Genomic DNA, 27597 nt, shown 5'->3' with positions numbered 1-27597 from the left:
AATCCATTCCTAACCCATACACTGTGCTCGCTTTATCTTTTACCAAACCCTGAGAAACTGTAAAACCGATTGATGCTGGTTTCCTTTCCTCTCCGTGCCCTTAAGGGGAGGACAGACAGAAATGTCTCATCTGTCGTGTCGGCAGTAGACAAAGCTGGACTTGGAATCAGAAAATCTTGGGTTCCGATTCTTTCCCGAAGCCTTGCCCGTCAAGTCGCTTCATTATTCTGCGCCTCTGCCCTCGCCTGTAAAATGAGAATGATAGTCCCTGCGCCCCCGGGATCGATGCCAGACCCCAAAGAGACGTTTGTGAAGTTCCTTGGGAATCTTAGCGCCCTAAACGCCAGCGAGCTCACGAGCCCAGATCAGATTTGGGGGAGCGCGGGGCAAGGTCCGAGGGTCAAATTTTCGGCGTGAGCATTTTCACCCAACGCTACAAATCGGGGTCTGGCTCGTTTTGTTCGCTGTTAGACTTAGATGTAGGTGAAGCGGAATAAACTTGAATAACAAACAATAGAACAAAAACAGCCGGCTGTTAAACTTGGAGCAGCGGGACCGTAAGCCACGTGTCTGAGCCCCGGAGACCCTCGGCTTCCACGAGCCTCCAGAAAGGAGCTGGGAGCGCGTGGCCGGGGTGGGCACTTGCGGGAGAGCTCAGGGCGCACACGCTCCCCCCCCCCCCCCCCCCCCCCCCCCCCAGCCAGGAGGCCCCCAGACTGTCAGGTAAATGGTCGTACACATAAAGTTGTTGTTTTTTAATGCTGATTGGAGCAGCTGCGCGCTGTGGCAGCCATCTTGGGAGAGGCACCAAGCCACAGCGGTCAGAGGAACCGCCCGGAGAGAAGCCACCGCCACTTCGACTCGGCACGCTCCCTCTCTGCTTCCTTTCCTCGGCTTACTGAAAAATAACTTAACCCGACCACGGTCTTCTCCGGGTTCTCTTTAGGTGCCGCCATCTTGAATGTGGCATCACCCTTTCTCCCCGTAACCTTTCTCCTGCGCCGCTAGGCCGCTCCCCATTCGCCGGGGGTGACGGCGGCGCACGCCCAGTGGCCCCGCCCCTCATTTAAATACGTGGCGGCGCCGGGTACGTCGAGGCTGCCGCGGACTCAAGATGGCGGCGTGTGGACGTGTACGGAGGATGTTCCCCTTGTCCGCGGCTCTGCCGCTGCTTCTACTCGTGGCGGTCCGGGCCCAGAAGTCCCAGAACCTGGGAGCCCTCCACCAGCCTCCGGGGCTGAGCTTCAAGAACTTCGGCGAGGCCGTGGAGCCCCAGGCTCAGGTGCACGCCCAGCAGCAGCCGCAGCCGCAGGCGCCGCCGCAGCAGCCTCAGCAGCCTCAGCTGCAGCAGCAGCCGCCGCCGCAGCCCTTCGCGGCTGGAGCCGGGCCGGCCCGGCGGGGCGGCGGAGGGCCCAGCGGCGGCTGGAAGCTGGCGGAGGAGGAGACGTGTCGGGAGGACGTGACCCGGGTGTGCCCCAAGCACACCTGGAGCAACAACCTGGCCGTGCTGGAGTGTCTGCAGGATGTGCGGGAGGTGAGTCCGCGGGAAGAGCCAGAGGCACGGGCCGGGCGGGGGGCAGGCCCAGGCGAACCCCAGGCCGTCCCGCCCGGCGCCTGCGGCCGCCCGCCCGCCCGCGTCCGCTCCCTCCTCTCCGAGGCCCCCCGCGCGGGCTCGGGGCTGGGGGAGGGGGCGGCGGCCGACGAGCGGCTGGCCGGCGGAATCTCGCCGAGTCTGGTCCCTTCCCTCCGGCCTTTTGTGTGCCCGCGGGCGCGCGCCTGGGGGCTTGTCAGTTTCCTCCCCTCCCCCTCCCCCGCTGACAGCTCGAGGAAGTCCCTTTAAAGCCGCGGAAGCCGCTACTTTGTATCTGTTGGTGGGGGAGACTCCGCCGCCGGGCGACCGCTTCCTCTGGGGAGTCCGGTCCCCTGGAGCGCCCGGGGCGGGCTGGGATCCCGGGACACCCGGCGCCGATTAGAGTTGGAGCCACGCTAAGGACTCGTCGGATTTGTGAAGCGCTTTAACGTGCACGTGGATCACCCTCTTCTCTGCCCTCTCGTCTTTCCCCCGCCCCTATCTCCGAGGGGAGGCGTGGGTGTGCGGTTAGGGGTCCCCTTTGCCCGGGATGCTGCTGTGATTCTGGCTTTTCCTGGTGGGGAAACTGAGGCCCGCCGCGGTTAGCGGCCTTTGCGCAGAGCATTGTTGTTGTTATCCTAGTTTTACATGTGGGGAAACTGAGGCCCGCCGCGGTTAGCGGCCTTTGCGCAGAGCATTGTTGTTGTTATCCTAGTTTTACATGTGGGGAAACTGAGGCCCGCCGCGGTTAGCGGCCTTTGCCAGAAATCTCACAGCAAGCAGTTAAGGCAAGAGGGGAAGACTTGTCTCGGCTATTATGCAGCCTAACAGTCTCTTAACTTCACTCTTGGAGGAATGGGTGGGTAGGAAGTATCCTTTTTAAGGTCTGTTAGTATGCAACCCAAAAAGCACGACAGGTTGGTGCTGCTTTTGAAAATGAAACAGAACTGGGGTTAGCCTTTGAGGTTGATGATCGATCCCTTATAAATCATGGGGTGGCCTGTTTTTCTGCTATCCAAATTTAGTTTTAGTTCTCTGTTGGTAACTTCACGATGGGTAGGCAGAAAATTGTTGATATTCTTAAATTAGGACCAATAAATTAAATTGGTCAATACTGAGCACTTTTCTCGTGGTGGACTGTTTTAACTATTGTTTACGGGAGGCAAAGCTAATAGGGATATTAGAGTTTGTTGGAGCAGTTGATCTGTTGAGAGAAGCATCCTGGATAAATGTAGGTGTTTAATTTCCTACTCTGTCCTCTAGGCTAAGGACCATTTTTAAAGTGTAATAAGGTTGTCAGAAGCAGCAGAGTGTAACAGATAACTGACCGGCTTGGAATCTGGGAAACCTGAATGCTGCTAGTCATTAACTTCTCTCTGCCTCGGGCAATGGGCTCCGCTTGGAGTTGTGATCAGTTGATGACCTACTTTAGTTGAAGGAGTTTCCCTTCTTTGGGAGCGGAGGATTCCTACACAAACAAAATAACCGATTCACTTTAACAGTGATAACAATTTTTTACTTAGGAAGACAACAGTTTTGGAGATTAGGAAATTTATTCCTAGATAAATTTGGTCTTTCTCCAACAATTTAAGTTTAGAATTTTGTAAAAATGAGAAAAGCTTATATTTGAATAACACTTTCTTGTTTATAGAATACATTTATATGTATTTTCATTTGCTTTTCCTAACTGGCATTTGTTATGATTTTTTCCCCTTTTACTTTTCCTGAATTGTTTTTGTTAGAGTTGTCGTGAGTGAGTTTTTTTTCACTATAGCAGCTTTAGAAGTTTGGATTTTCATTGATCTTCTGGTGTATTCTCTTAGGATTCTTTCCCTCAGTAATTAGATGTGTAGCTGATTTTCCTCAAACTGATCTTCATTCAGTGATTTCCATATCTATTAATGGTGTCATTTGCTCCTGCTGTTAAGCAGAATCAAAGGATTTTATGGTGTATGCTGATAGGGAAGGCCAACCCTTTCTGCCTTCCTCCTCCTCCCCACATCCTTTCCTGGAATGTGCTAAAGGACCTGTGGTTTTGTTAATGTGTGAACTTCCTCCACTAAAGCAGATTGCAATCAGTTTATAACTTTTATAGTCTTTGAGGATTGTGTGAGGCCTTGATCCCATTGCTGACCGGGAGAGGGGAGTGTTTGAACTGAAGTTTGGGGCCTCCCAGGCCGGCACTCTATATGCTCCTTTACATGAAATGCAGTAGGAATGTTTAAAACCCTGCAGTCTCTATTATAATTCCCATTAGCCATGCTAGTGGAGGGCAGGCTGTTTATGTGGGGCTAATTACAGGATCTGTTAAATAGTCATAGTAGATGAAATCCTGCTTTATTAAATAGAAAATATCCCAGGCCAGGAATCTAGTCCCTGCTAGGTTATTAGCTCAATTTGGTAACAGGACACAAAAGGACTGGAGATGACTTCGTATTGTTTCCCTTACAGGGGTGATCATTAAGGCTTCCTTTGGAAAATTTATATCCAAAGGAAGCCTTAATGATAAGGCTTTCATTTATAATGATTCACTGGACTGTCTTGAACAGTTCTTTATACACAGAAGATGCTTAGTAAATGCTGTTGATTGACTAATGAGGATGCATGAAATAGTGTGGAGATAGATGTCTTCTAAATTGAAGCTGCTGTAGTTTAAAAAACATGAACAGCCTGCTTTCTGTTTTCTTTTAGTGTCTTCAGCATGGAATCTTATTTCATGTGACTGGCATTTATCAGCTCTGATGGATATATTTGAAAGAAGCAACAAAGTTAAGTTAAGGAAATATACTTTAGATGTAATGTGGAATGGAGAGTTTTTTTTTTTTTCCTTTTTTTTTTTTTTTTTTTTTTTTTTTTTTTATTTAATAGCCTTTAATTTACAGGATATATACATGGGTAACTTTACAGCATTAACAATTGCCAAACCTCTTGTTCCAATTTTTCACCTCTTACCCCCCCCCACCCCCTCCCCTAAATTGGCAGGATGACCAGTAGATGTTAAATATATTAAAATATAACTTAGATACACAATAAGTATACATGACCAAAACATTATTTTGCTGTACAAAAAGAATCAGACTCTGAATTATTGTACAATTAGCTTGTGAAGGAAATCAAAGATGCAGGTGTGCATAAATATAGGGACTGGGAATTCAATGTAATGGTTTTTAGTCATCTCCCAGAGTTCTTTTTCTGGGTATAGTTAGTTCAGTTCATTACTGCTCCATTAGAAATGATTTGGTTGATCTTGTTGCTGAGGATGGCCTGATCCATCAGGACTAGTCATCATCTAGTATTGTTGTTGAAGTATATAATGATCTCCTGGTCCTGCTCATTTCACTTAGCATCAGTTCGTGTAAGTCGGAGAGTTTTTTTTTTGTGAATAGAAACATTTGGCAAAAAAGCTCAGAACCTTTTTTATTCCTTTGCACTTGAATCTAGAGGAAGTTTGTATGTATTCTTTTTTCGTTGCTGAGGCAGTTGGGGTTAAATGATTTACCCAGGGTCACAGAGCTAGGAAGTGTTAAGTGTCTGAGATTAGATTTATACTCAGGTCCTCCTGACTTCAGGGCTGGTGCTCTATCCACTGCACCACTTAGCTGCGTGTGTCTGTGTGTGTGTGTGTATTATGAGGATTATGAAAAAAGGGGCTGAATCCATGGAATATTTAAATGTAAAGAATTCAAACTGCTTTCTTTTGGTTATAAGCATTCTGTTGAGGTGTCTGATTAAGTCTTAAATTTAATCAGGTTTTGTTTTTTTTTTCCCCCCAAGTCAGGTATTAAGATTTATGTTGTAGTTTACATTATAAATATTCTTAAAGGTAATGATTAATGCTAATGAAGTAAATTCTGTGTTTTCCCGAGGTTAATTTAAATCTGCCTGTGGAATTGGGCATACTAGTGACATTTGGCATCTTAGTTGAACAATATGAAGCTTTGCTTAATATTCGATCAGAATTGTTTAGTTTATGACTTTTTCTTAGCTTCCATTTTGAAAGTTTTGTGTTAAGTGGGAGTCTTAAAGATTTTCTCAGATTAATATTTTTAAAACTGTTTAATCCACCAAAGGTCAATCAAGGAAATGATGGTAGTGATGACTGATTAGTAGCCTTAGAAAGTGAAAACTTCTCTTTAAAGCATAATCATAAAGAGCAAAGTATAAATTTCCCTCTATTCCATATGAAGGACAAGGGAGATTTCGACCTTTCTTCGAAGAGGATAGGGGAGCACCAGACCTGGAGTCCACAAGACCTGAATTCAGATCTTGCTTCACGATAACTAACTCTATGACCCTTGACAGGTCATTTAATCTGTGCTTCAGCTTCCTCATTTGTAAAAATAGAGCTGATAGTGGTACCTGGGTCCCTGAGTTTTTGTGGGGATCAAACTCAAGTAAAAAAACAATCTCTGCAGCCCTTAGAAAACCTCAAATTAACATTATTTTATGTTGTATTTTGTGTTTCCCTTCTCTGAGAAATTTTGACTGGCTCCAAGTGTGATGCCTTTGTTTTAACTTTCCTGGGGCCTTTAGTTCATTCTCTGTGCCTATAGTAAATGCTAAGGTTCAGGGCCTCTGCATTCCATTGTCAGAGAGAGTATTTATTGAGTTATGATGATTACAATTCACCTTTATATTCAACTTTAAGGTTATGAGATAGCACAAGTAACAGCCATTTTACAGACCTATTGAGAGAGCCAGCCTGGTGCAAGGGCAGGAGTGGGGCAGGGTTTTACAACAGGATCATTTTCTGGCTCCTTGTCTTTGCACGGGTTTCTCCTAGGCCTGTTATGCCAGGAAGCAGCCTTTGTCAGACCTATCTTTTTGTACTTTCTGGGCTCTTCCTTCTCAAAGCCATTTCTCTTTAGATTAATTGTTCTCCTTCTCTGTTCAGACAATCTTATTTGTTTATAGGTTTTATCTGACCCCAATGGAATGTATACTCTTTGGAGCCTGTACTATTTTTTGTTTGTATATTCCTCTTGCCTTGAAATAATAGTTCTTTTCTGAGATTTTTGTGACTGATGGCACTTGAACCCAGCTCTCCTGTCAAATCTGGGGCTTTTCCCGCTGTTTCATGTAGAATTGAACACAAATTAATGTGCACGAAACAAAAAGGCACTTTCAGACTCCTACATCTACTTAATTTGCATAAAATAGAGCTGCTTCCTAAGCTTCTGCTTCTCCAAAGGGAGCTAGAAGACAAGATAGACAGCTGGGAAGTGGGGAGCAGCTGGACCCATTGTAGGCCAATTGCTGGAGGCACATAAATTGCACTGTTTACGGTTGAGTCATGAACTAGAGAATCCTTCTCTGGCCTGGTCTTCTTGTCAGGAACAACTGTCCATAATAATAATCATAATTGATATTTGCATAGCAGTTTAAAATTTGCAAAGCACTTTATAGGCCCCAAGAGAGTTAGAACAAAGGCATCATTTAGAACCAGTCAGAATTCCCCAGAGAAGGGAAATGTTTAAGAACATAAAAATAAAATACAACATAAATATCTGCGAGCCTCACATAACCCTTTGAGATAGTTTTTACAGGTCTTGTTCTCTATTTTTGTAGATGAGGATACTGAGATTCTAAGAGGGAAGTGATTTTTACCTCAGATAAAAAAACTCAAACGTTGTTGTAGTTTACTATATACCAGGTACTCTGATAACAATTTTACAAATATCTCATTTAAATCTCATGAGTTCCCTGGGAAGTGGGTGCTGTTATTATCCCCATTTGTAGAAGAGGAAACTGAGTTAAACAAAGGTGGGCTGCCTGCCCCAGGGTTACAAGTACCAGAGAGGTGGGATTTGAATTCAGGTTTTCCTGCCTCCAGGCTAGTGCACTTGACTAGGCTGGTGCTCCTTATATGCCTAGTGTCTTAGAATGTGAATTTCAGTCCTTTCTGACATCTAAAACTAAACATAAAAATTGTGGAATTTCATTTCTTTTGCTGCCTAAAAACAATCCCAACAATAGCATGAAAGAAGTAACGTGGCGCTCTTAAAGTCCTGGCTTCCACTTACCCTAATACATCTGGCCTCTGTGAATCTGTATTAGCCTTTGTGCTGCAGTCGCAGACTTGTCAAGCTTTCATAACTCCCCAGTGAGAATGGAGCTAGGTTAAAATGTAATTGGGAAATGTTTAACAAAAACACACACACACACACACACACACATACACACACAATACAACAATATTTATGGTTTTAGGAGTTATTACTTTTATTTGTATTTGATGTCCCTACTCAGGCAACTTTTTAAGATTATGCACTGCAGAGGAGGTACCCACATGTCTTGGTAGAAAGAGTTTCTTCCTTTGGAATTTGCCTGTGTGAGTGAAACTACAGATTTAGCCCCTGGCCCCTCTCTTATCACCACATACTTGACACTCTAGTGAGTGGGAACAGCCTGTTTAATTTTGGGAGAGCTGCTCAGGACTGAGAATACAAAGGCAAGAACAAAGCCGCCTCTGCCTCCAAGTAGCTCCATATTCTTTTTTTCTTTTTGCACTTTATAGCATTTTATTTTTTTTTCCAATTTTAAGTAAAAATAGTTTTTAACATTTATTTTTATAAGATAGTGAGTTCCAGATTTTTTTCTCTCCCTAAAAACAGTAATCTGATAGAGGTTGTTATACATGTATACAATCGTGTTAAATATATTTCTACTTTCAATATGTGTAAAAGAATCAGAACAAAAGGAGAAACATGGTAAACTCAAAGTTATTTGCATTTCTCTATTCAGTAGTGATTTAGAGCATTTTTCATATGAACATAGTTTTATTAATTTGTTCATCTGAAAACTGCCTATTCATATCCTTTGACCATTCCTCAATTGGGGAATGACTTGTATTCTTATAAATTTTACACAGTTCTCTATATATTTGAGAAATGAGACCTTTATCAAAAGCTCTGGTTGTAAAAATTGCTTCCCAGCTTTCTGCTTTCAAGGAGCTTATCTTCTGCCAGTGGAAGGAGATACCTGGGTGGAGAAGGAAGGAGTAGGGTGGAGGATGGGGAAGAATGACGAGAGGTCTCCTGAAGGGGGTACAATTGAAGTTTTGAAGGAAAGCAGGAGGCAGAAATACATTCCTGCCTGGGGAGAAAGGAAGTTGAATGTGGGCAGCAGAGGAGAGGGCTGGGCAGTGGGAGGGAGGGAACAGGTGGTAAAGGAGCCTGAACTCGGTCCTGGAAATGGCTGGGTGAGGGAGAGAGAACCTGGAAGCAGGGGACTAGTCAGACCAGGGCAGAGCTGAGCCCTTCCTGCCCAGCTTCACTGGGGCCAGTGTCATCCTTCCTCCAGGGGATATCACATCTGTCCTGCTCTCCCCCAGTCTTCGTTTTAAGTGCTTGGTCCTTGTGAACGCCAGGCCCTTCATTCTCTGCCCTTCCCTGCCTTTCACTGACCTCAGATGAGGTGTTTAGAACTGGACTCTCATGAGAGTGAGAGGTGCCTTGGGTGGGAGTGAGCAGAGCTCTGTTTGGGACTGCTGCTGCTATTATTGTTTGGCCTTTTCAGTTGTGGCTCCGGGATACTGAAGCTATTGTCCATTTCCTTCTCCAGCTCATTTTATAGATGAGGAAACTGAGGCAGGCAGGGTGAAGTGACTTGTCCAGGGTCCCACAGGCCCTTGTTCTATCCACTGTGCCGATGCTACCCATTATGGCTGCCAGTAATTGCCTCTAACCCTGTGGTCTCAACTGTCAAAGAAAGCTGGCTATTGGACTACTTGATTTTTTTCGTTTGCTAGTGCTGACATTTCATAACCTAAGCACAAAAAGGTTTTTTGTTAATCAATAACATAACTGATTTTTGGGCGGTGGGGCAGTGGCGGCAAGGGGTCTTGGTGAGGAGGAGTATTTGGCTTTGAGTCTGGACTCATTGGAACCTAACTATGTACAGGTCACTGGGGAAGAAACAGGATATAGACAAGTTTGGAAAACAGATCATAAGCTTGAACAAATAACTTCATTTATCTAGACATCTGCTGGAGCTCTTTCTCTATTAAAAGTTGAGTAGCTAATCATTTCTTGACTTGTTTAGTGATCCTTCCTTTAGCTCCCAAAGTGACTTTCCTAAAGCTCAGGTCTGACCATGTCACTCCTCTGTTCAATAAACACTAGGCATTTCTTGTCCCCTGTGGGATCAAATAAAAAAAAAAAATGCCGTTTGGCTCTCAGAATCCTTGAAAATCTTGTTCCCTTCTTCTGTTCCTCCTTCCTTGCCAGAGGTACTCTTAGATCCAGTGTTACTGGTGTCCTGGTTGTTCCAGGAGCAAGACATTATTACATCTCTTAGGCCTGGACGTTTTCCTTCAGCTGTAGCCCAGGTCTGGAATACTCTCCTCAACATCCACTGACCTCCCTGGCTTCCTTTAGGTTCCAGCTGGTGGTGGTGATTGTCCTTGAAGAGGACCTAAATGACACCACTCTATCATACTGTTATAAGCATGGAATGCTCTGCATTCTACATGCCCTGTGGGTCGGACCACAAATAGTTCATATGAACATTTGAGGTGAATTTAGTCCCAACTAAAATCTCATCTTTTACTGGAAACCTTTCTCAACCTCTTCATTCTAATGCCTTTCCTCTGATAATTATTTCCTTTCTGTCCTCTGGATAGCTTGCTTTGTGTGTGTATATATATATATATATATATATATTTTTTTTTTTTTTTTTGTATTTTTTCTCCCTGTTGGGTTGTGAATTCCTCGAGAACTTCTTAACTTTGCTTCTTTTTTGTGTTTATCATGTTTAGCTCAATGCCTGGCACATAGTAAGTACTTAATAAACATTTAGTGATTTATTATTGATTGATTGTGGATCTGATTCTTATTAACTGGAAGGAACTAGTTGTTGGGACTAGAGATTATGGCAGGTGGGGCAGTGACCAGTTTGTGATAGAGGAAAGGAATTGTGAGTGCCCCAAATGTAAGATTTCTACAGGTTGGTTCAAACCAACACATGAACATGAACAGAGACACAGGGAAATGAGAATATAGTATACTTGGTGATTAAGGAAAGCAGTAATTATAGTTCCTAGTCATTAGATTAGAACGCTTTGCACTCTTTTTTTTTTTTAAATTAAAGCTTTTTATTTTCAAAATACATACATGGATAATTTTCAGCATGTACCTCTATAAAATTCTGTGTTCCAGTTTTTCTCCCTGCCTTCCTCCCACTCCCTCCCCCAGATAGCAAGTAAAACAATATATATTAAACATGTGCATTTCCGGATATCATGCTACACAAGAAAAACAAGATCAAAAAGGAAAAAAAAATGTGAAAAAAAACCAAAAATGCAGGCAAACAACAAAATGAGTGAAAGTACTATGTTGTCCACATTCAGTTCCCAGTCTTCTCTTTCAGGATGCAGATGACTCTCATCACAAAACCATTGGAACTGACCTGAATCAACTCATTGCTGATGAGAGTCATGTCCATCAGAATTGATCATCCCATAATCTTGTTTCCATATACAATAATCTCCTGATTCTACTCATTTCACTTAGTATCAGTTCATGTAAGTCTCCAGGTCTGCATACAAAGATTAAGAAACTGAACTGAATGAAGTAGAGTTTGAGTCTGTGAAAAGACCAAGACTTAAGAAGACCCTGAATACGATTGTTGGAGAATTTTAGGTATGATTTAATAGGCAAGTCCATAAGCCTACTGAATAATCTAGATATAGTATTTGTTGATAGAAAATTATTGCATTCTGATTTATTGTGCAGGAGTGAGAAGTAAAACACTTAGGCAACCCAAAATTGAGACATGTTTATCTTTTATTTGGGTCAATAAATTCCCAGTGTGTTTAAATCTAGCTGTTAATTTCAGCCAATAGTTATCTAAAATATTATTCTTGTTTACTATGAGAAATTTAAAAAGGAAGCACTGGTTATACATATAATAGAATGTGATTGTACTTAGTTTTAAAGTTATCTTTAGTTTTAAATTTTACTTAACTGTCCAGATTTAAAATTTTTAATTTTAAAAACTTCCTATTACTTTCTGAGCTCTTTGTACATGGCAGGAGAATTCCTCTCCTTTCCAATATTCTGAGCCTATGTAGTAGTTTAACCCTATAGAGTCAGGAAGTGGGGCCTATTAAACTGTACTATATAAATTTCAAACTTAAGGGGAAAAATTCCTATATAACTTTAGTTGTTGTTGGTCCTTTGTATTCAAAGAGAACCATGATATCAGGGAGATGAAGCTGTGACATGCGAAGATTCAAGTGAGGGAGGGCTGGGCCTTGTGTCTGGGGATTTCTGGCTCTTGAGGCTACATCATTTGGTTTCTCAACCATAGACACGCAACAACCATTTATACAAGCCAAAGGTTAGAAGAGAGACCTTTTCCAAAGGGAAAAGAAGTTGATTTAAAGAACCAGATCTTCTAGCTTTGAGGCAGGCTTGGTATCCACGATGTCATGCTGTTTTTTTGACACATACTGGCTGTGGTTTCGATTTTGGAATTATAATCAGATAAAGTATTCCTGGAAAAGGGTATGTCAGTTTATCCTCCTATAGCTCCACTCACCATTTTTGTAATTTTCCAAACCAAAATACCCTTCCAAAGTCACCACTTCCTTATTATGTGAGGTTTTCTCTTATTAAAATGTCAGCTCCTTGGGATAAGGTTTTGAATTTGGAATTATAGTGCTTGATACATAGAAAGCATGCTTTCTCATTCATGCACACCTCTGCAGTGTGTATTCTTAGATAGACTTGCTCAGTCACATGTAGCATATGTTGAGGCCATACTTAAACTAAGCCTTCTGAACTCCAAGGAGACTATTTTCTTTTTCCACTGTCACAATCCCGCTCCTAGACTTACACGAACTGATGCTGAGTGAAATGAGCAGGACCAGATCATCATTATATACTTCAACAACAATACTATATGATGACCAGTTCTGATGGACCTGGCCATCCTCAGCAATGAGATCAACCAAATCATTTCCAGTGGAGCAGTAATGAACTGAACCAGCTATGCCCAGAGAAAGAACTCTGGGAGATGACTAAAAGCCATTACATTGAATTCCCAATCCCTATATTTATGCCCACCTGCATTTTTGATTTCCTTCACAAGCTAATTGTACATATTTCAGAGTCTGATTCTTTTTATACAGCAAAATAATGTTTTGGTCATGTATACTTATTATGTATCTAATTTATATTTTAATGTATTTAACATCTACTGGTCATCCTGCCATCTAGGGGAGGGGTGGGGGGGGGGGTAAGAGGTGAAAAATTGGAACAAGAGGTTTGGCAATTGTTAATGCTGTAAAGTTACCCATGCATATAACCTGTAAATAAAAGGCTATTAAATAAATTAAAAAAAAAAAAAAACACAAAACAATCCCGCTCCTATCTCAGGTTCTTTTTACATTTCTCAGATGATGAAATGAGAAGTTGCCAAAATTTTTGTGAGTTCTGGGTCTGTGAGTTCTTGACACATTCATCTTATTTAAGAGACACAGAGAGAGAGAAACACACTGCTTTTGGCTTTCCTTTCTTTCCAAGAGGGTTCCATCAACAAAACATTGTTTTTCCCCTCTGGATTTTTTTTTTAATCTTTTTTTGTTGTTGTTGTCGTCATTAATTTCAGCTTTCCTTTCTCACTTTTTCATGTGATTATTCATTTACAACAGTAATAATTTATATAACACTTAAGGGTTTACAAAAACATTTTGATATATTAGCTCATTATTATGTTGTTAGGTTGTAGTGATGAGTAGATTTGCATAAGAATTTCTGGGATTCTGTTTCCAAATGGACTCTTCCAGTACCAAAGTTCTTTCATTGCCTATGCAACATTTTCTTTTTTTCTGTTAGATGGGGATTTTTGTATTTAATTTAGAAAAACTTAGATTGTTCTACTTGGATTAGGAATTTCTTTTTTAGAATTTTGTTTTCAAATTATCTTAAAAGATTTTTCTATAACTTAAATTTAGTGTAATGCTAACAGGCATTTACAGTAAACTTTTACAGTAAAACTACCAAGTATTTTATTGGTGCTTTTTGTCATTTTATCTATCATTTTAGAATGCCCCAACTGCAGATTGAGCCATTCTTTTTTAATAGAAAAATACTCTATACAGTGACTGTATTTGGCAGTACTGAGAGTAAATTCTGGATTTAGACTATTATTTACTCTTATAAATACTTGTCTCCATCCCCACATTTAATCTCATACACCATACTTCATTAGTCTTAATTCTTTCAAATGTAGGAATCTGATTGAGTATCAGATTGGGGGAAGAGAGAGAATATATGAATCCTTAACTCCATGTTTTAATTACAATGACATCCAAAGGTGACACATGAGATTGGATAGCTTAAATTTGGGAGTATTAGGAAAAGAGTTGGAATATCCTCCAGAGAGAAACTAAAGCAAATTTCTGAAGTGTTATTTTTCTTCTGTGTTTCAGATTCCTTCCTGCCCTCCTCTCTCCGTTTAAATTTAGCTTCTACTATTAGTTCAACAGCAAAACCTTCATTTCTATTTACAGGCAGGAGGCAGGTTCAGAGCTAAGATGTAGAAAGTAGAACAGTTTTTATATTCTACAAGATGTTCAAGTTCAACCAACCCATATTATTATCTTTAACTATATTTTAAGATTGGATAATTTGTAGAAATAAATATAATTTTATTGGTCGAGGAACAGAAGATATGAATGGCATCTATGTGCCCGCTGTAGGATGAAAAATATAAAAATCATAGTAGTTTTCCCGAAAAGTCTTGTTGTCTAGCCAGCAATAAGCATTTTTATTTTTTCCTTCAAAAGCAACCGTTAGCAGCTTAAAAAGAAAGCTGATCATTTTTAAACTGTTGTTACTACTTCAAAAAGTCTATGCTATACCTAGAGAAATCACGACAAACCCCTTCAACTGCTAAGTTCCTTTGAAAGCCTTTGCTTGTTTTCTGAGGATTAATTAGAATGTTTGACTGGAGTAGTTTGTTCCTGTGACTGTGGGTTTCTTTTGTGTGTGTTTTTTTTTCCTCATTTTTGACTCCTCTCTTTTTTTTTTTTTTTTTTTTGTGTAGTTGATCCTCTTTTATTTTGGGTTTGAATGATGCTTAAAATGATTGACTTTTCCCCACAATAGTAATCACTGAAGTATACTTTTAAGGAATCATAATTTTGCCCATTTCCTTGTCCTTCTATGGAGAAAGAGAGAGAGAATATGAATTCTTTAACTGTTTTAACTACTGTGACATGTATAGGAGATAGTGATGAGAATTTTTATATTTCCATTTATATCTTTAAAGTGAGATATGGAGTAGTTTAACTTTGAGAATTGTTAAGGACCATGCCTAAATGAAGGGGCAGGTTAGGCAATGAATTGAAATATCCTCTAGAATTTTAGTTCCCCTTTCTCACCATTGGTAAGAAAACTTGAATTAGCAACATTATTTACAGAGGAAGGTAGAATTTTATTGTTGCTTACATCTTAACTGCTCAAAGACTAAGCCTGTTTCCAATAATGAAAAATATCCAATATAACATAATAAAAGTCATTTTACTAATTACACTTTGACATTTTATAGGAAATTCTAATACTGTAAATAAATACTATGCCAAGAGCGCATCACAAATAAGGTCATTGTTGAGTAGACTAGACTTGTGAAACACTTTTTGATGGCAAATATCTTCTTCAAAAGAATTCATTGTATTTTCATCAGCATGGCAATTTGAATGTTGACATGTTTGTAGTAACAAGGAAATTGCTTTTTAGGTTAAAAGATGCTATACTAGTATTAGTTTGAAAATAAAATTCTACTTTTAAAAAAATGTTCTTCCCCAGTGCTTAGCCCGATGTTCCACACCTAAATGATGAGAAATCGGATAGTTCCATATGTAGTTCTCCCATTTGTAACTTCCTCTGCTTATGGAAACAGAAATGTTCCTAGATTTATCAGTATTATATTGTTTTCTCAGTTGATGTGTACTTTAGTAATTACAAAATTTATTTTCAAGTCTCTGAAACTTTCTAGGAAGAAAGTAGTTAGCAAAATTTGCCACTTTTTTTTTTTAAAAAAAACATGATATATTACTTATACATGTGACTTATTAGGATTAATTCAGATTTCCTTGAAATACAAAGTGTTTTTGCTAACAGTTTATATGGTGTGTGTATTAACACACATACATAATATATTCACACACATGTATGATATACATATATATTTGTATATGCACATTATATTTGTACTAATATATGTTTATGCAATAACATACATGTATGTATTATATATAGATATCACATGTACATATGAAAATTGTTAATGTAATGCATATGTCACATCTACCAAATATTACTCTCTATACAGGTGTGTGTGTGTGTAAAAGTGTGTAATGGATACAGTATTCTTTTATGTCTGGTTTATATCTGCAGCTATTTTAGTTTTAGTCTGTTTCTCTCCCCCCCCCCTTTTTTTTTTTAAATCAAGTTGTGAAGATCAGATGAGAGAGAACTTAATGCAGAGCACTTTATGAATCTTAAAGTACTATGTAAAAAACTATTTGTAGTGGTTGGTTCCTAGGACAAAATTTCAGTTAGAAGGTCACTTTCAGTAGCCATCTAATCTAGTTTTGCAGATGGGAGCTGCTTCATGAGACTGGTCCTTGGTGGCAGGAGAGCAGCAGTGTATCTCTACCACCTTTAGACCAGGCCAGGTAGTATATAGAAAGGGAACGAAGAAGGCACAGTGCCAGGGATGGCCCAGGGTCACTTGCATATTTTTCTGTGGGATGGAGCTGCCTTAGTTGTTTACATTAACTATGATGCTCGAAGTCACATTCTTGCTTCCACCATACACTCCATGACCTCTTCATACATTGTTTCTGGTATGTTTAGGTTTCACTGAGTGATTCTAATATAGAGGGAATAGAGGAGCTCAACAGTGATTTACATTGGAGCCATGATTCCCAACCACAGTATAAATGCAAATAGGAAAACCTCCAACAAGAGAATTAATACAATAGTTAACAATCATCCTACCTCAAAGAAGGTGAAGAAAGAATCGGTGGCATCTGGTGATTAGTAAGAGAACTGAATTTTTGAACTTAACTCATTACATATCAGAATTAGGTTCTGAGATAAAGAAACATGGCTTGGGCAATTTTCAACATATTAGAGGTGATAAAGAACAGAATCAATTACAAAAATGGAATCAGTTCTGTTGATTTTCTCAATTTTCTCTTTTTTTGTCATTGAGAAATCTGTCACATGTCTATGCAGGAACAGGATTGATTAATCATACTACAATTCATAGTAAGAATATCTAAACCCAAGGACTAATTTTATTTTATTTTTAAATATTTTTAAGTAATAGCTTTTTATTTTCAAAATACATGCAAAAAAGTTTTCAACATTCACCCTTGCAAAGCCTTGTGTTCCATATTTTTCTCCCTCTCCACTTCTCCATTTCCCTAGACTGCAAATAATCCAGTAGAAGTTAAACATGTGCAATCCTTCTATACATATTTCTATAAATATGCTGCACAAGAAAAATCAGATCAAAAAGGAAAAAAATGAGAATGAAAACAAAATGCAAGCAAATAACAAAAAAAAGGTTAAAGTATTATGTTGTGATCACACACTAGTCCTCTCTCTGAGTGCAGATGGCTTTCTCCATCACAAGACCATTGAAACTGGCTTGAATTATCTCATTGTTGGAAAGAGTCATGCTCATCAGAATTGGTCATTGTATATTGATGTTGTCGTGTACAATGATCTCCTGATGCTGCTCCTTTCACTTAGCATCAGTTCATATAAGTCTCTCCAGGCCTCTCTGAAATCATCCTGTTGATCATTTCTTATAGAACAATAATACTCCATAACATTCATATACCATAACTTATTCAGCCATTCCCCAACTGATGGGTATTCACTCAGTGTCCAGTTTGTTGCCACTATAAAAAGGGTTAAAGACTTAATTTTAGAGGGAAAATGTACATGATACCAAGATAACTGAGAAAATTTACTATATAGATAACAATGAAACAAATAGCCAAAGTAATTAAATGACCATCAACATCAACTAACATTTATTTTTAATATTTTAGTAACTCTCTCCCAATGTTTATTTAATCATCATATTTCATCTTGGATCCCAGATGTTCCTTGTAATTGTCTGGTATATAGAAACATCTTCTCTTGGGCATTCTGGGATACGTCTTGTTCTCAGGCAGTTCTGCAGCAGATTTGCTTTTCTGGTTCCAAATTACTTGTAGAGATCCTTAGATGTTCCTTTACAAAAACATCTCAATACAAATTTTATTTTATCAGTAAGTAGTTCATGTGGTGAAAACTGACTCAAACCTTGAAATTCTGAAATGATCTATAACAGCAACTTCAAATTAAGAACCCATTGTTCACTTGAAACTTCAGAGATTTTGGATTTTTTAATGTACCCCATTGGGATTATTTATTTTTGACATATATGATAGTATGATCTTGTTGCTTTCTCAAAATTTTTCACTCCCAATTAATTCTGATTCCTTTAGGATGACTAGTTGCTATTAAGGATCTAATTCTGTATATGAAAATATAAGTAGCAACACTCTTTGCAAGTAAATTCTTTGTACTCATTGGTTTATTGATTATACAAATTAATTAGAAGAATCTGGATTTAGTTGTAACAAAAGACCTGGGAAAGGGGTTTATGTAGATACACTAAGTAAATTAGTTCCCAATTATATACAGAGATGTCTGATTGCAATGAAATTCTATTTCTTAAAATAAAACAGAAGTTTCTGACTTAAACCTCACAAATTAATAGATGCCTATATTTGTTCAGTTATTCCCATAGCATTCTGAAAGAATGTGATACTTCAAGGACTAAATCTTATGCATGACAATATAAGTATTAACAAGTAGATGACAAGCCCAGGCACTAATTTAATTTAGTTTTTTGGGATATGGAATGACATTCAAGCTGATGACAGTAACATTTTATATAATAACATGGTACTCATAGCTTCTACTGACCAGCTCCCTAAAGTATTGAAATTTGTTATAAAAAGAAAGAAGCAGGAATATGATTATAACAGCATCATCCTGGTCCTCCAAGCCTAAGTCTAAAGGCACAGAATAATTAAGTACATGTATACCAGGATTTCTGGTTGGATTTTAGGTACAAGTCACAGTTGACAACCTATCATGAAATAACAATTCCACTACTTTATTGGCAGGCTCAGGATTAATCAGGTGGGAAGCATTCCTGTTCAATAGGAAATAATACAATGGGGAAGCTAAGTCAAGGGCATCCTATCTTTGCCCATGCCAAAATTGTCCCCTCAGTATTTCCCCATATACAAACATCCCATATTTGCAAGAGTTCACGATCACATTTCACTCTCTGTGACTATCAGATCTGAATTCAAAACTTAGGAAAATGTCCTAAGAGATTTTATCTCACATAATAAGTTTCACAAATCACAGCTGAGGATTTGATAAGATTATTTATACTCCCATGGTATTGCAATAAGCAATAAAATTTAACTAGGACTCATGCTCATATAAAGAATTTCACTGAACATCCTTCACTTGTTTTTCTTCTCCCCAACTTTAAACTCATCCTGGTATAAAGATCATTCATTAGGAATTACTTGTATATAGCATAAACAAACATATAAATTCCCTGTTTTCATTGTTTAAGAATTTCACAACTCTAACAAGCTCTTTTTTTGAGGTGATAAGAAATGTAATCTTGCCTAAGCAAGATAGTTTCAAGAAATAAGTAAGTTTACAAATGAAAGGATTTTTACAAGGTCCTTTCCCCACATAGTAATTGCCAATTTTTCTTTCTCTCAAAATTTTTTCCAGTCCTTACTGAGTCACATCCTTCAGTAATGCCCCTATTTGGCAGATTTTTTTTTTTTTGAATTATTACAGTTTGAGAGTTTTTAGGAAGGTTTGACTTTGTTCCTTTTGTTCCCTTAAATAAGCCTTTTTTTTCCTAAGGGAGGAAATAAGAATAGTTCTTAAAATTCAAGTCACATATAATCTATTATAGAAATGGGTAGGAGACTCATGATTTAAAGCAAAATTTCTCATTTCAAGACACACCAATTTAAAAATGATTTTTAAATTGATCAGCATTTAACTTTAGTTTGCAAGACTCCCCGTAATGCTTCTAATCAAACCATTTATTTTTTGGTTGTTTCCTGATGTTATTTAACTTCACTTGACCCCAATTTCCTCATATGTAAAGTAGGGATAATAATAGCGCTTATCTCCCAGGATTATTGTGAGGATCAGAGTATATTCAGAGTGCTTTACAAATCTTAAAAGTTCTACGTAGATGTAAGTTATAATTATTAACAGAAACGACCAAATTGGAATGTAGTCATTTAGAAAGATTTTTCCAGCCCTCTCATTCAATTCTCCTCCATTTCAGCTGTTTTAGTGTTTTGGGTTCAATAGATAATTAGCATCCCATGAGTTTCTTTAACAGTATAAGTAGAATCTATAAATACAGAGTTCTTGGTCTGACTTAGATTCTTAGATTTCAAATCCCTTCTCTCATCATATGTGAAAATGCTTTAAATCACTGTTAATTAGAAAAATACATATTGAAACAACTCACTTGTTAGATTGGCTAATATGACAAATAAGGAAAATAATAAATGTTGCAGAGGATGTGGGAAAGTAGGGACACTAGTGCACTATTGGTGGAATTGTGAACTGATTCCACCCATTCTGGAGAGCAATTTGAAGATATGCGCAAAGAGCTATAAAACTCTTCATACTATTTGACCCAGAAGTATCACTACTAGGTCTATATCCCAAAGAGGCTTTTAAAAAAGGAAAAGGACCTTTTTGTACAAAAATATTTATAGCAGCTCTTGTGGTAGCAAAGAATTGGATACTGAGGGGGTGGTGTCCATCACTTGGTGAATGGTTGAATAAGTCATAGTATGAGGTAATAATAATAAAAAAAACTTTCATACTACAAGAAATGATGAACAATATGATTTTGGAAAACTGGAAAAATGTATGTAAACTGATAGATACATAGTGAAGTGAGCAGAACCAGGAGAATATTGTACCCAGTAACAACAATATCATATGATGATCAACTGTGAAAGATTTAGCTATTCTTAGCAATATGAGACAATTCTGTTTTCTTTTTAAATTTAAAAATTTCATTTTCAATTTCCTTTTCTTTTTTGTGTGTGAAAAGAATTAATAATAAGCAGGCAGTTTCTAAGTGATAGTTCTAGGTTTTTTTTCTTCACTTTGAAACTATTGACTAGTCCCCAACCTCTACTCCTTCTTTATAATCAATGATGGGATGACCTCTTTCTCTAGTTAAAAATCTGGCATGGGGGAAAGAGAGAATGGTTCCTAATTCTCTTAAGACAAATTCTAAAAACCGTTCAATTTTTAATTTGTTTATGATGTAAAAACATTATGTAGTCTGAGAGAAAATATTTCCTTCTTCCTTTTTTTTCCTCCATACTTCCTGAACCTAGCCATAATTCAAGAATGTAAAGGAAAAGGAAGAATCTTTTTGAAAGCTTATAGTTTCTCTGGCTAGTTTACATTCTTTATCCCAGGAAAAGATAAGTTAACAAGACACATAGATTTGCCAGCGAAGTTTTTCTTTCTAAGCTCCATACTTTACAATTTCAAACACACAGGTTCAGATATGGGCACAGAAAAATACCCATATAAACTGACAATTGTGAGACAGTGGCCCCGATATTCCTTTACCTAGTGAGGCTTTCAGTTACCCAGCCTTTTGAATATTTATTCCTTTTTGCCTGATAATTAAATAAAAGTCAAAAGAATGTTGTTTTTCTCAATTTGATCATTACAGGATGTCTCCAAGAAGTCATGCTTTCTGGCATACAAACAGATAGATACACATGGTTTAAGGAATTATTACCCTTCAAAACTGCATCTACCTGTCTTCCTGCATATCCTAATCTGACACTTCTTTTACCCGTCAGATCTCAAATCATCTGTACCAAGTTTTTTCTTTCCTTGTCTCTCTCCTGTCCATCTGACTAGGTTATCATCTGAGGGAAGGGAAAGAAGAGAGAAAGAAACTGTGTTTTCTTTTCAGTTCAGAGTAATAATCACCCCAAATGCAGCCAGGTGTTAAAAGTAGTTCTTTATTGTTTCTCCCAAAATAGCCCAGTTAGCTTTCTTTGATTCCAGAGCTCTTGTTGCTAGCTAGCTTCAGCCTCTCTCTGAATCTTGGTTCTGCCTGACTGCAGATTAACTTCTCAGTCTCCGGAACTGAACTCTCACTCTGTCAATCTTCCAAAGTAACTAATGACTCTAGCTCAACTCGGATTCCGTGGCTTCTTCTGAACTGCCTCTGACTGTCTGACTGACTGAAGCTGTTTTTATGCTTTCTCAAAAGGTTGACTCCTCCTCCGAGAGTGGGATTATGGGAAGTTACAAAGTTAACTTTGTGTATCTCCCATACTTGTGAACTCTGTGTGACCTCTAATGTGTAAACTCTTAAAGGTGCAAACACAAGCATTGCTTCCATCAATTCCACTTAGTACCTTGTTTCAAGTTCTAGTCCATAACATCTCCTTGTAGGATTAGATCAATCATAATGAACCATGCTAAATTAGATAATTATTGTCTTTATCAATTCTAATGACTTAATACTTTGTAGGGATTCCAACATCCGAGTCAATTCTGTGTCCTTGCTGAGCAGCCTGAGGCTAAGTAAACTGGTTTTTGTGAGCTGGTGGATGGTCTGTGCAGACATCATTTGGTGGTTGAGAATAGGACTACTTTGGTGTGGTAGCTAACACTGTGTTTGAAGGGAGGGGAATGTCATGCAGATGCAGTGGAGGGCTAGGCGAGTTCCAGGCAGCCTCTACCTGTGAAGGTAAATTGATGTGGGCATTAGAAAGAAAATACAAACTGTCTTTGGGCATTCAGATGTCACTCTAAACTGTCCATCTGATATATCAGGCTTGCCTTACAACGACCTAAAAATACATATTGAGTATGCACAAAGTACAAGGTGAAGTATTGGGTGAAGCTCCATGTTGGAGGTAGTGCTCCTCATGGGAGAAGCTTGGAAGGAAGCTGAGATGTGTCTTTAGATTTTGGGGGTAGATAGCAAAATGCACAAATATGGGAGGAAATGTCCTGTATAAGGGAGAAGCAAGTAAATTAGTGTATAATGCATTTAGAACAATAGATTGGATTTCAGGCCTCTCTAAATGGTACCCAAGATCACTATGCTTCCTTGACTGCCATTGTGTGCTGTTGGCTCCTAGTGAGTCTTTTCCACAAATCATTGCCTAACCCAGATTCCCAATTTTGTACTTTGGAAGCCAATTTCTTTAACTCAAATGTAAGACTTCATCTTTACCCTGTTAGATCTCATTCAACTCCTATTTAAAAGTAGCTAAGATGCAGTGGGGATATATCGAGTGTCTTTTCAATAACTGGATCATGTATGTATGCTTTCCATATGGACATAAAATCAGCTATTAAAAAATTATGGGCATAAAATCAGCTATTAAAAAATTAAATCCTATCCAAAGAGTAAAATTTCAGGGAAGCTGCAATTTTCTTTTAACATAACTTGGTCTACTAAAAGACTTCAGTTCCACTTTCCACCCTCTTGAGAATGTAGAGCAGCACATTCTATAATACTATTATTTCTTATTTGCAAAGCAGGGTTAATTATTACCTTCCTCTCCCTCCCCCCCCCCCCACTTGCATTGTATTTTTACTTGTTTCATTAAATGGTATTCAATATCAAGTTAATTGACTTTGTTTTAGAAAATAACAATTGGCACCTTACTGTTGAAATTGAGGATTATGTACATTTAGAACATATAGCAAGTTTATTTTATAGTTTAGTAGTTTTTTGTGACCAGATATGTCAAGTAGCTCATTCTTAACTGACTATATGTAGATATCTATGTTTTTTCTATCCTTTACTTTTGCCAGCATCTCCAAAGATGATATTTTTTAATTACTGGAGGTTTATTTTGGATGCTTTCCTTTTTATTATTATAAGCATTTCCAGCCTAAAGAAGAAATCCTACTTGGTAATTTAGAAGAGGAAGTATAAAGAGTTGATCTTTGTCTTTACTGGGCCATTGACAGGCACCTCCATAGGAGAATACAACATGTTGGAATTAAGGATGAAAAGACTATTGTTAGGTAGTTTTAGAAGATTTCTGTACTCTGGAGATTATTTTCTTTTTGTTTCTTATACTTAAGAAAGATGCCTACTAGTCAGACACTAGAATGAATCCTAGGAAGTGGTTGTTAGCCTCTCTTAATTCAGAAGTTATGGCTGTGGTTATTATTGTCTACAAATAACCTGGCTCCAGAGCTGTTATTTCTTTCATAGAGTTTAAATACTATCACAGTTGCCATCAAAGAGGGATATTGGACATGGGCTGTGAGAGAGTGAGAAATCAAGGACGACCACATTTGTCATCCTGAGTTACTGGGATGATAGTTGTACTCTGGACAGTAATAGGGAAGTGAAGATGAGAAGGTTTTGTGTGAGAGATGAGTTTAGTCTGGTTAATGTTGTTATATGTCTATGAAACAAGCCGTTCAAAATGTCCAGTAGAAAATGAGAGACTAGAAGTTAGAGTTTTTCCTTGTGAGAATCATTAGCATAGATATGGTAGTGGAATCCAGGGAAGCTGATGAGATCACCCGGAGAAATCGCTTAGAGGGAGAAGAGGGTCCCAGGCAGAGTCTTGGGGGCAGTGACCTGGGTGAAGATCTAGCCTGGGAGGCAAACCAGGAGAGAGAATTGACAGAAAACAAAGCTGAAGAGAAGAGGGTCAGAGGCTGCTGTAGTACCAGAAGGGGAGAGAGGTTAGGGGAAGTGTTTTTCACAGTTTGGTCTGATGGCCTTCTCTGGCAGTGGGGTGAAGCCTGTGGACCCCTGCTTAGAATCGTGGTTTTATCTGCTCTGAACCCCACAGGATTTCAAAGGAAACAGATTCTGTTGACAGGCAGTTATTGAAATGTAGAAAGGTCCAAAGAGATAAAGAATCTTCCCCTTTATTTCTTTAGGGAGATGCCTGGCCTGCACCAAGCCAATGAAATGCCCAGATCAGCATCCTTCCCCACTGTTGAAATTGTTCAGTATTAGAGTCTGTGTTCATACTTATTACGCTGCACCCCTCCTGCACGGCAGGTGTTTGTGTAGATGGTGAGGTCTCCTTCTCCATTAGGGAAGAAAGAGGAGATGGTTGTAAGGAGGCTTTGAGGTGAGGGCCAGGGAACCCTGTTTAGGATGATCAGACAAAAAAAATGTTCATAATTGCAGTCTTTTAAAATGCTGGAAACCCGAAATGTGAAGGTTGTAGGAGATCAAGTTAAATGGAATCCACAGGTGATTTGTCACTTATGACATTTACACAGCACTTTAAGGTTTGTGAGATGCTATCCATGCAGACAGTTCTTGTCTTACATAAAATTCAAGTTAGATGAATTTGATCAGTGGGAGCTGATGTAGAAGAGGGGACGGCCTGCTTAGCCAAACACTGTCCCACTTTGGTGGGGGCAGTTTGGCCTTGTCTTTTCTTTTCTCTTTTATTTTAATAGTATTTCATTTTTCCAAATAAATGCAAAGATAGTTTTCAACATTGTTTGCAGAACCCTGTGTTCCACATTTTTCTTCCTTTCCTCTTCCCTCCCTCAAGACAACAAGCAATCCTATATAGATTAAACATGTACAGTTCTTCTAAATATATTTCAATATTTGTCATGCTGCACAAAAAAAAATCAGCTCAAAAGGGGAAAAAAACCACAAGATTTTAAAAATATATAGTAAACAACCTTTTTAAGGTGAAAAATACTGTTTTTATACACATTTTAGCTCCATAGTTCTTTTTCCAGATGTGTATGGCACTTTCCATCACAAGTCTTTAGGAATTACCTTCAGTCATTTTGTTGTGGAAAAAATCTGAGTAATGGCAGAACTTTTACTTTTTTTGAAATAGCTTTTTATTATCATGGTATATGCAAAGACTCAACATTCGAATACCTTTGCAAAATCTTTATGTTCCAAATTTTTCTCCCTCTCTCACTTCCCTCCACCCCTTTCCCTAGACAGCAGGCAATACCATACAGGTTAAATATGTGCAATTCTTCTATACATATTTCCGCGTTTATCATGCTGCACAAGAAAAATCAGATCAAAAAGGAAAAAAACAAAAACGGCAAACAACCAAAAAAGTGAAAATTCGATGTCATGATCCACATTCAGTCCCCATAGTCCTCTTCCAGGGTGCAGATGGCTCTCTCCATCACAAATCTATTGGAATTGGCCTGAAATCGCCTCATTGTTGAAAAGAGCCAAGTCCATCACTGTTGTGGGCCAAAACTCTGAACTTTAAGAATTCTTACAAGGTACTAAAGTACGAAGTCAGTGGAATTGATAGAGACGATAGTTATCTAATTTATCATGGTTCAGTATGATTTCTTTAATCCTACAAGGAGATGTTATGGGGCAGAACTTGAAAGGAGGTACTAAGTGGAATTGAGGAGACAATGGTTAAATCTGGTTTAGCATCGATTTAATCCTACAAGAAATAATGGTTTCCTAGTGATATGATTGGTTTGTACTCAGTGTACAGCATGTAAGGGAGAAGCTCTCAGGGCCAGAAAGGACAAGGGCACTAGAAGCTCTCCAAGACTGAGACAAATTCATTTCATCTTCCACTTTTGTTGTGGCTGGAGGCTGAAGCACAAACCCTTGGAATTCGGGGAGATTCAGGCAGGCGGGAGCTCAAGCTCTCGGAACCAAGGCCAGACAGAAAGGCTCTACAGAAAGCTGCCCAGCCTCAGGAAGGAGATAATAAAGGATCTGGACTATAAGAAAGCTAACTGGACCCCAGGAAAGGAGACAAGACTTGGAAAGAGACAATAAAGGATTTGGACTTTAATTCCTGGCTGCACTTGTGGTAATTACTGACCTGAAAGGAAGGTTGCTTCCAGAGACTCCAAGAAAACTCCAACAAGAGAATATTACACATCACAGTTGACTATCACATAATTTTGTTGTTAACAATGTACAGTGTTCTCTTGGTTCTACTCACTTCACTTAGCAGCAGTTCACATAAGTCTCTCCAGGCCTCTCTAAATCATCCTGCTAATCGTTTCTTATAGAGCAGTAATATTCCATTCATATACCATACTTTATTTAGCCGTCCTCCAACTGATGGGCATCCATTCAGTTTCTAGTTCCTTGCCACTACAAAAAGAGCTGCCATAAACATTTTTGCACACGTGGATCCTTTTCTCTTTTTTATGATCTTTTTGGGATATAGCCCCAGTGGAAACACTGCTGGGTCAAAGGGTATGCACAGTTTGCTTTTTGAACATAGTTCCAAACTGCTCTCCAGAATGGCTGGATCTGTCAACAATTCCACCAACAATGTATCAGTGTCTCAGTTTTCCCACATTCCCTCCAACATTCATTATCTTTTTCTGTCATCTTAACCAATCTGAGAGATATGCAGTATCTCAGAGTTGTCTTAATTTGCATTTCTCTGATCAGTAGTGATTTTGATCATCTTTTCATATGGCTAGAAATAGTTTCAATTAATTCATCTGAAAATTGTCTGTTCATATCCTTTGATCATTTATCAGCTGCAGAATGGCTTTGAATTCTTATAAATTTGAGTCAGTTCTCTATATATTTTATAAATGAGGCCTTTATCAGAACTTTTGGATGTAAAAATGTTTTCCCAGTTTGTTGCTTCCCTTCTAATCTTGTCTGCATTTGTTTTGTTTGTACAAAAACTTTGTAACAATATAATTTTCTATTTTGTGATCAATAATGATCTCTAGTTTTTCTTTGGTCACAAATTCCTTCCTCCTCCACAAATCTGAGAGATAAAGGATAGTAGCTTTTTAAGAAAATTGTTGGAGCAGCTAGATAGCACAGTGGACCTGTGGATTCCATTTAACTTGATCTCCTCCAACCCTCACATTTCGGGTTTCCAGCATTTTAAAAGACTGCAATTATGAACATTTTTTTTTTGTCTG

General features: G+C 38.7%; 1 protein-coding gene across 1 annotated transcript in view; it reads left to right on the top strand.

Annotated features, from left to right (window-relative positions):
• Positions 1–1070: 1070 nt before the first annotated feature.
• The window catches only part of GLG1 (golgi glycoprotein 1), a 145321-nt gene continuing 118794 nt past the window's right edge, over positions 1071–27597 (top strand). Inside the window, exon 1 of the mRNA XM_031949991.1 lies at positions 1071–1534. Coding sequence (XP_031805851.1) covers positions 1115–1534 — 420 coding nt within the window. The 5' untranslated portion in view covers positions 1071–1114. The remainder of the gene's footprint in view (positions 1535–27597) is intronic.

This window comes from Sarcophilus harrisii, chromosome 2, assembly GCF_902635505.1.
Source record: "Sarcophilus harrisii chromosome 2, mSarHar1.11, whole genome shotgun sequence".
Taxonomy (NCBI): Eukaryota; Metazoa; Chordata; class Mammalia; order Dasyuromorphia; family Dasyuridae; genus Sarcophilus; species Sarcophilus harrisii.
This window is presented reverse-complemented; position numbering and strand designations above follow the sequence as displayed.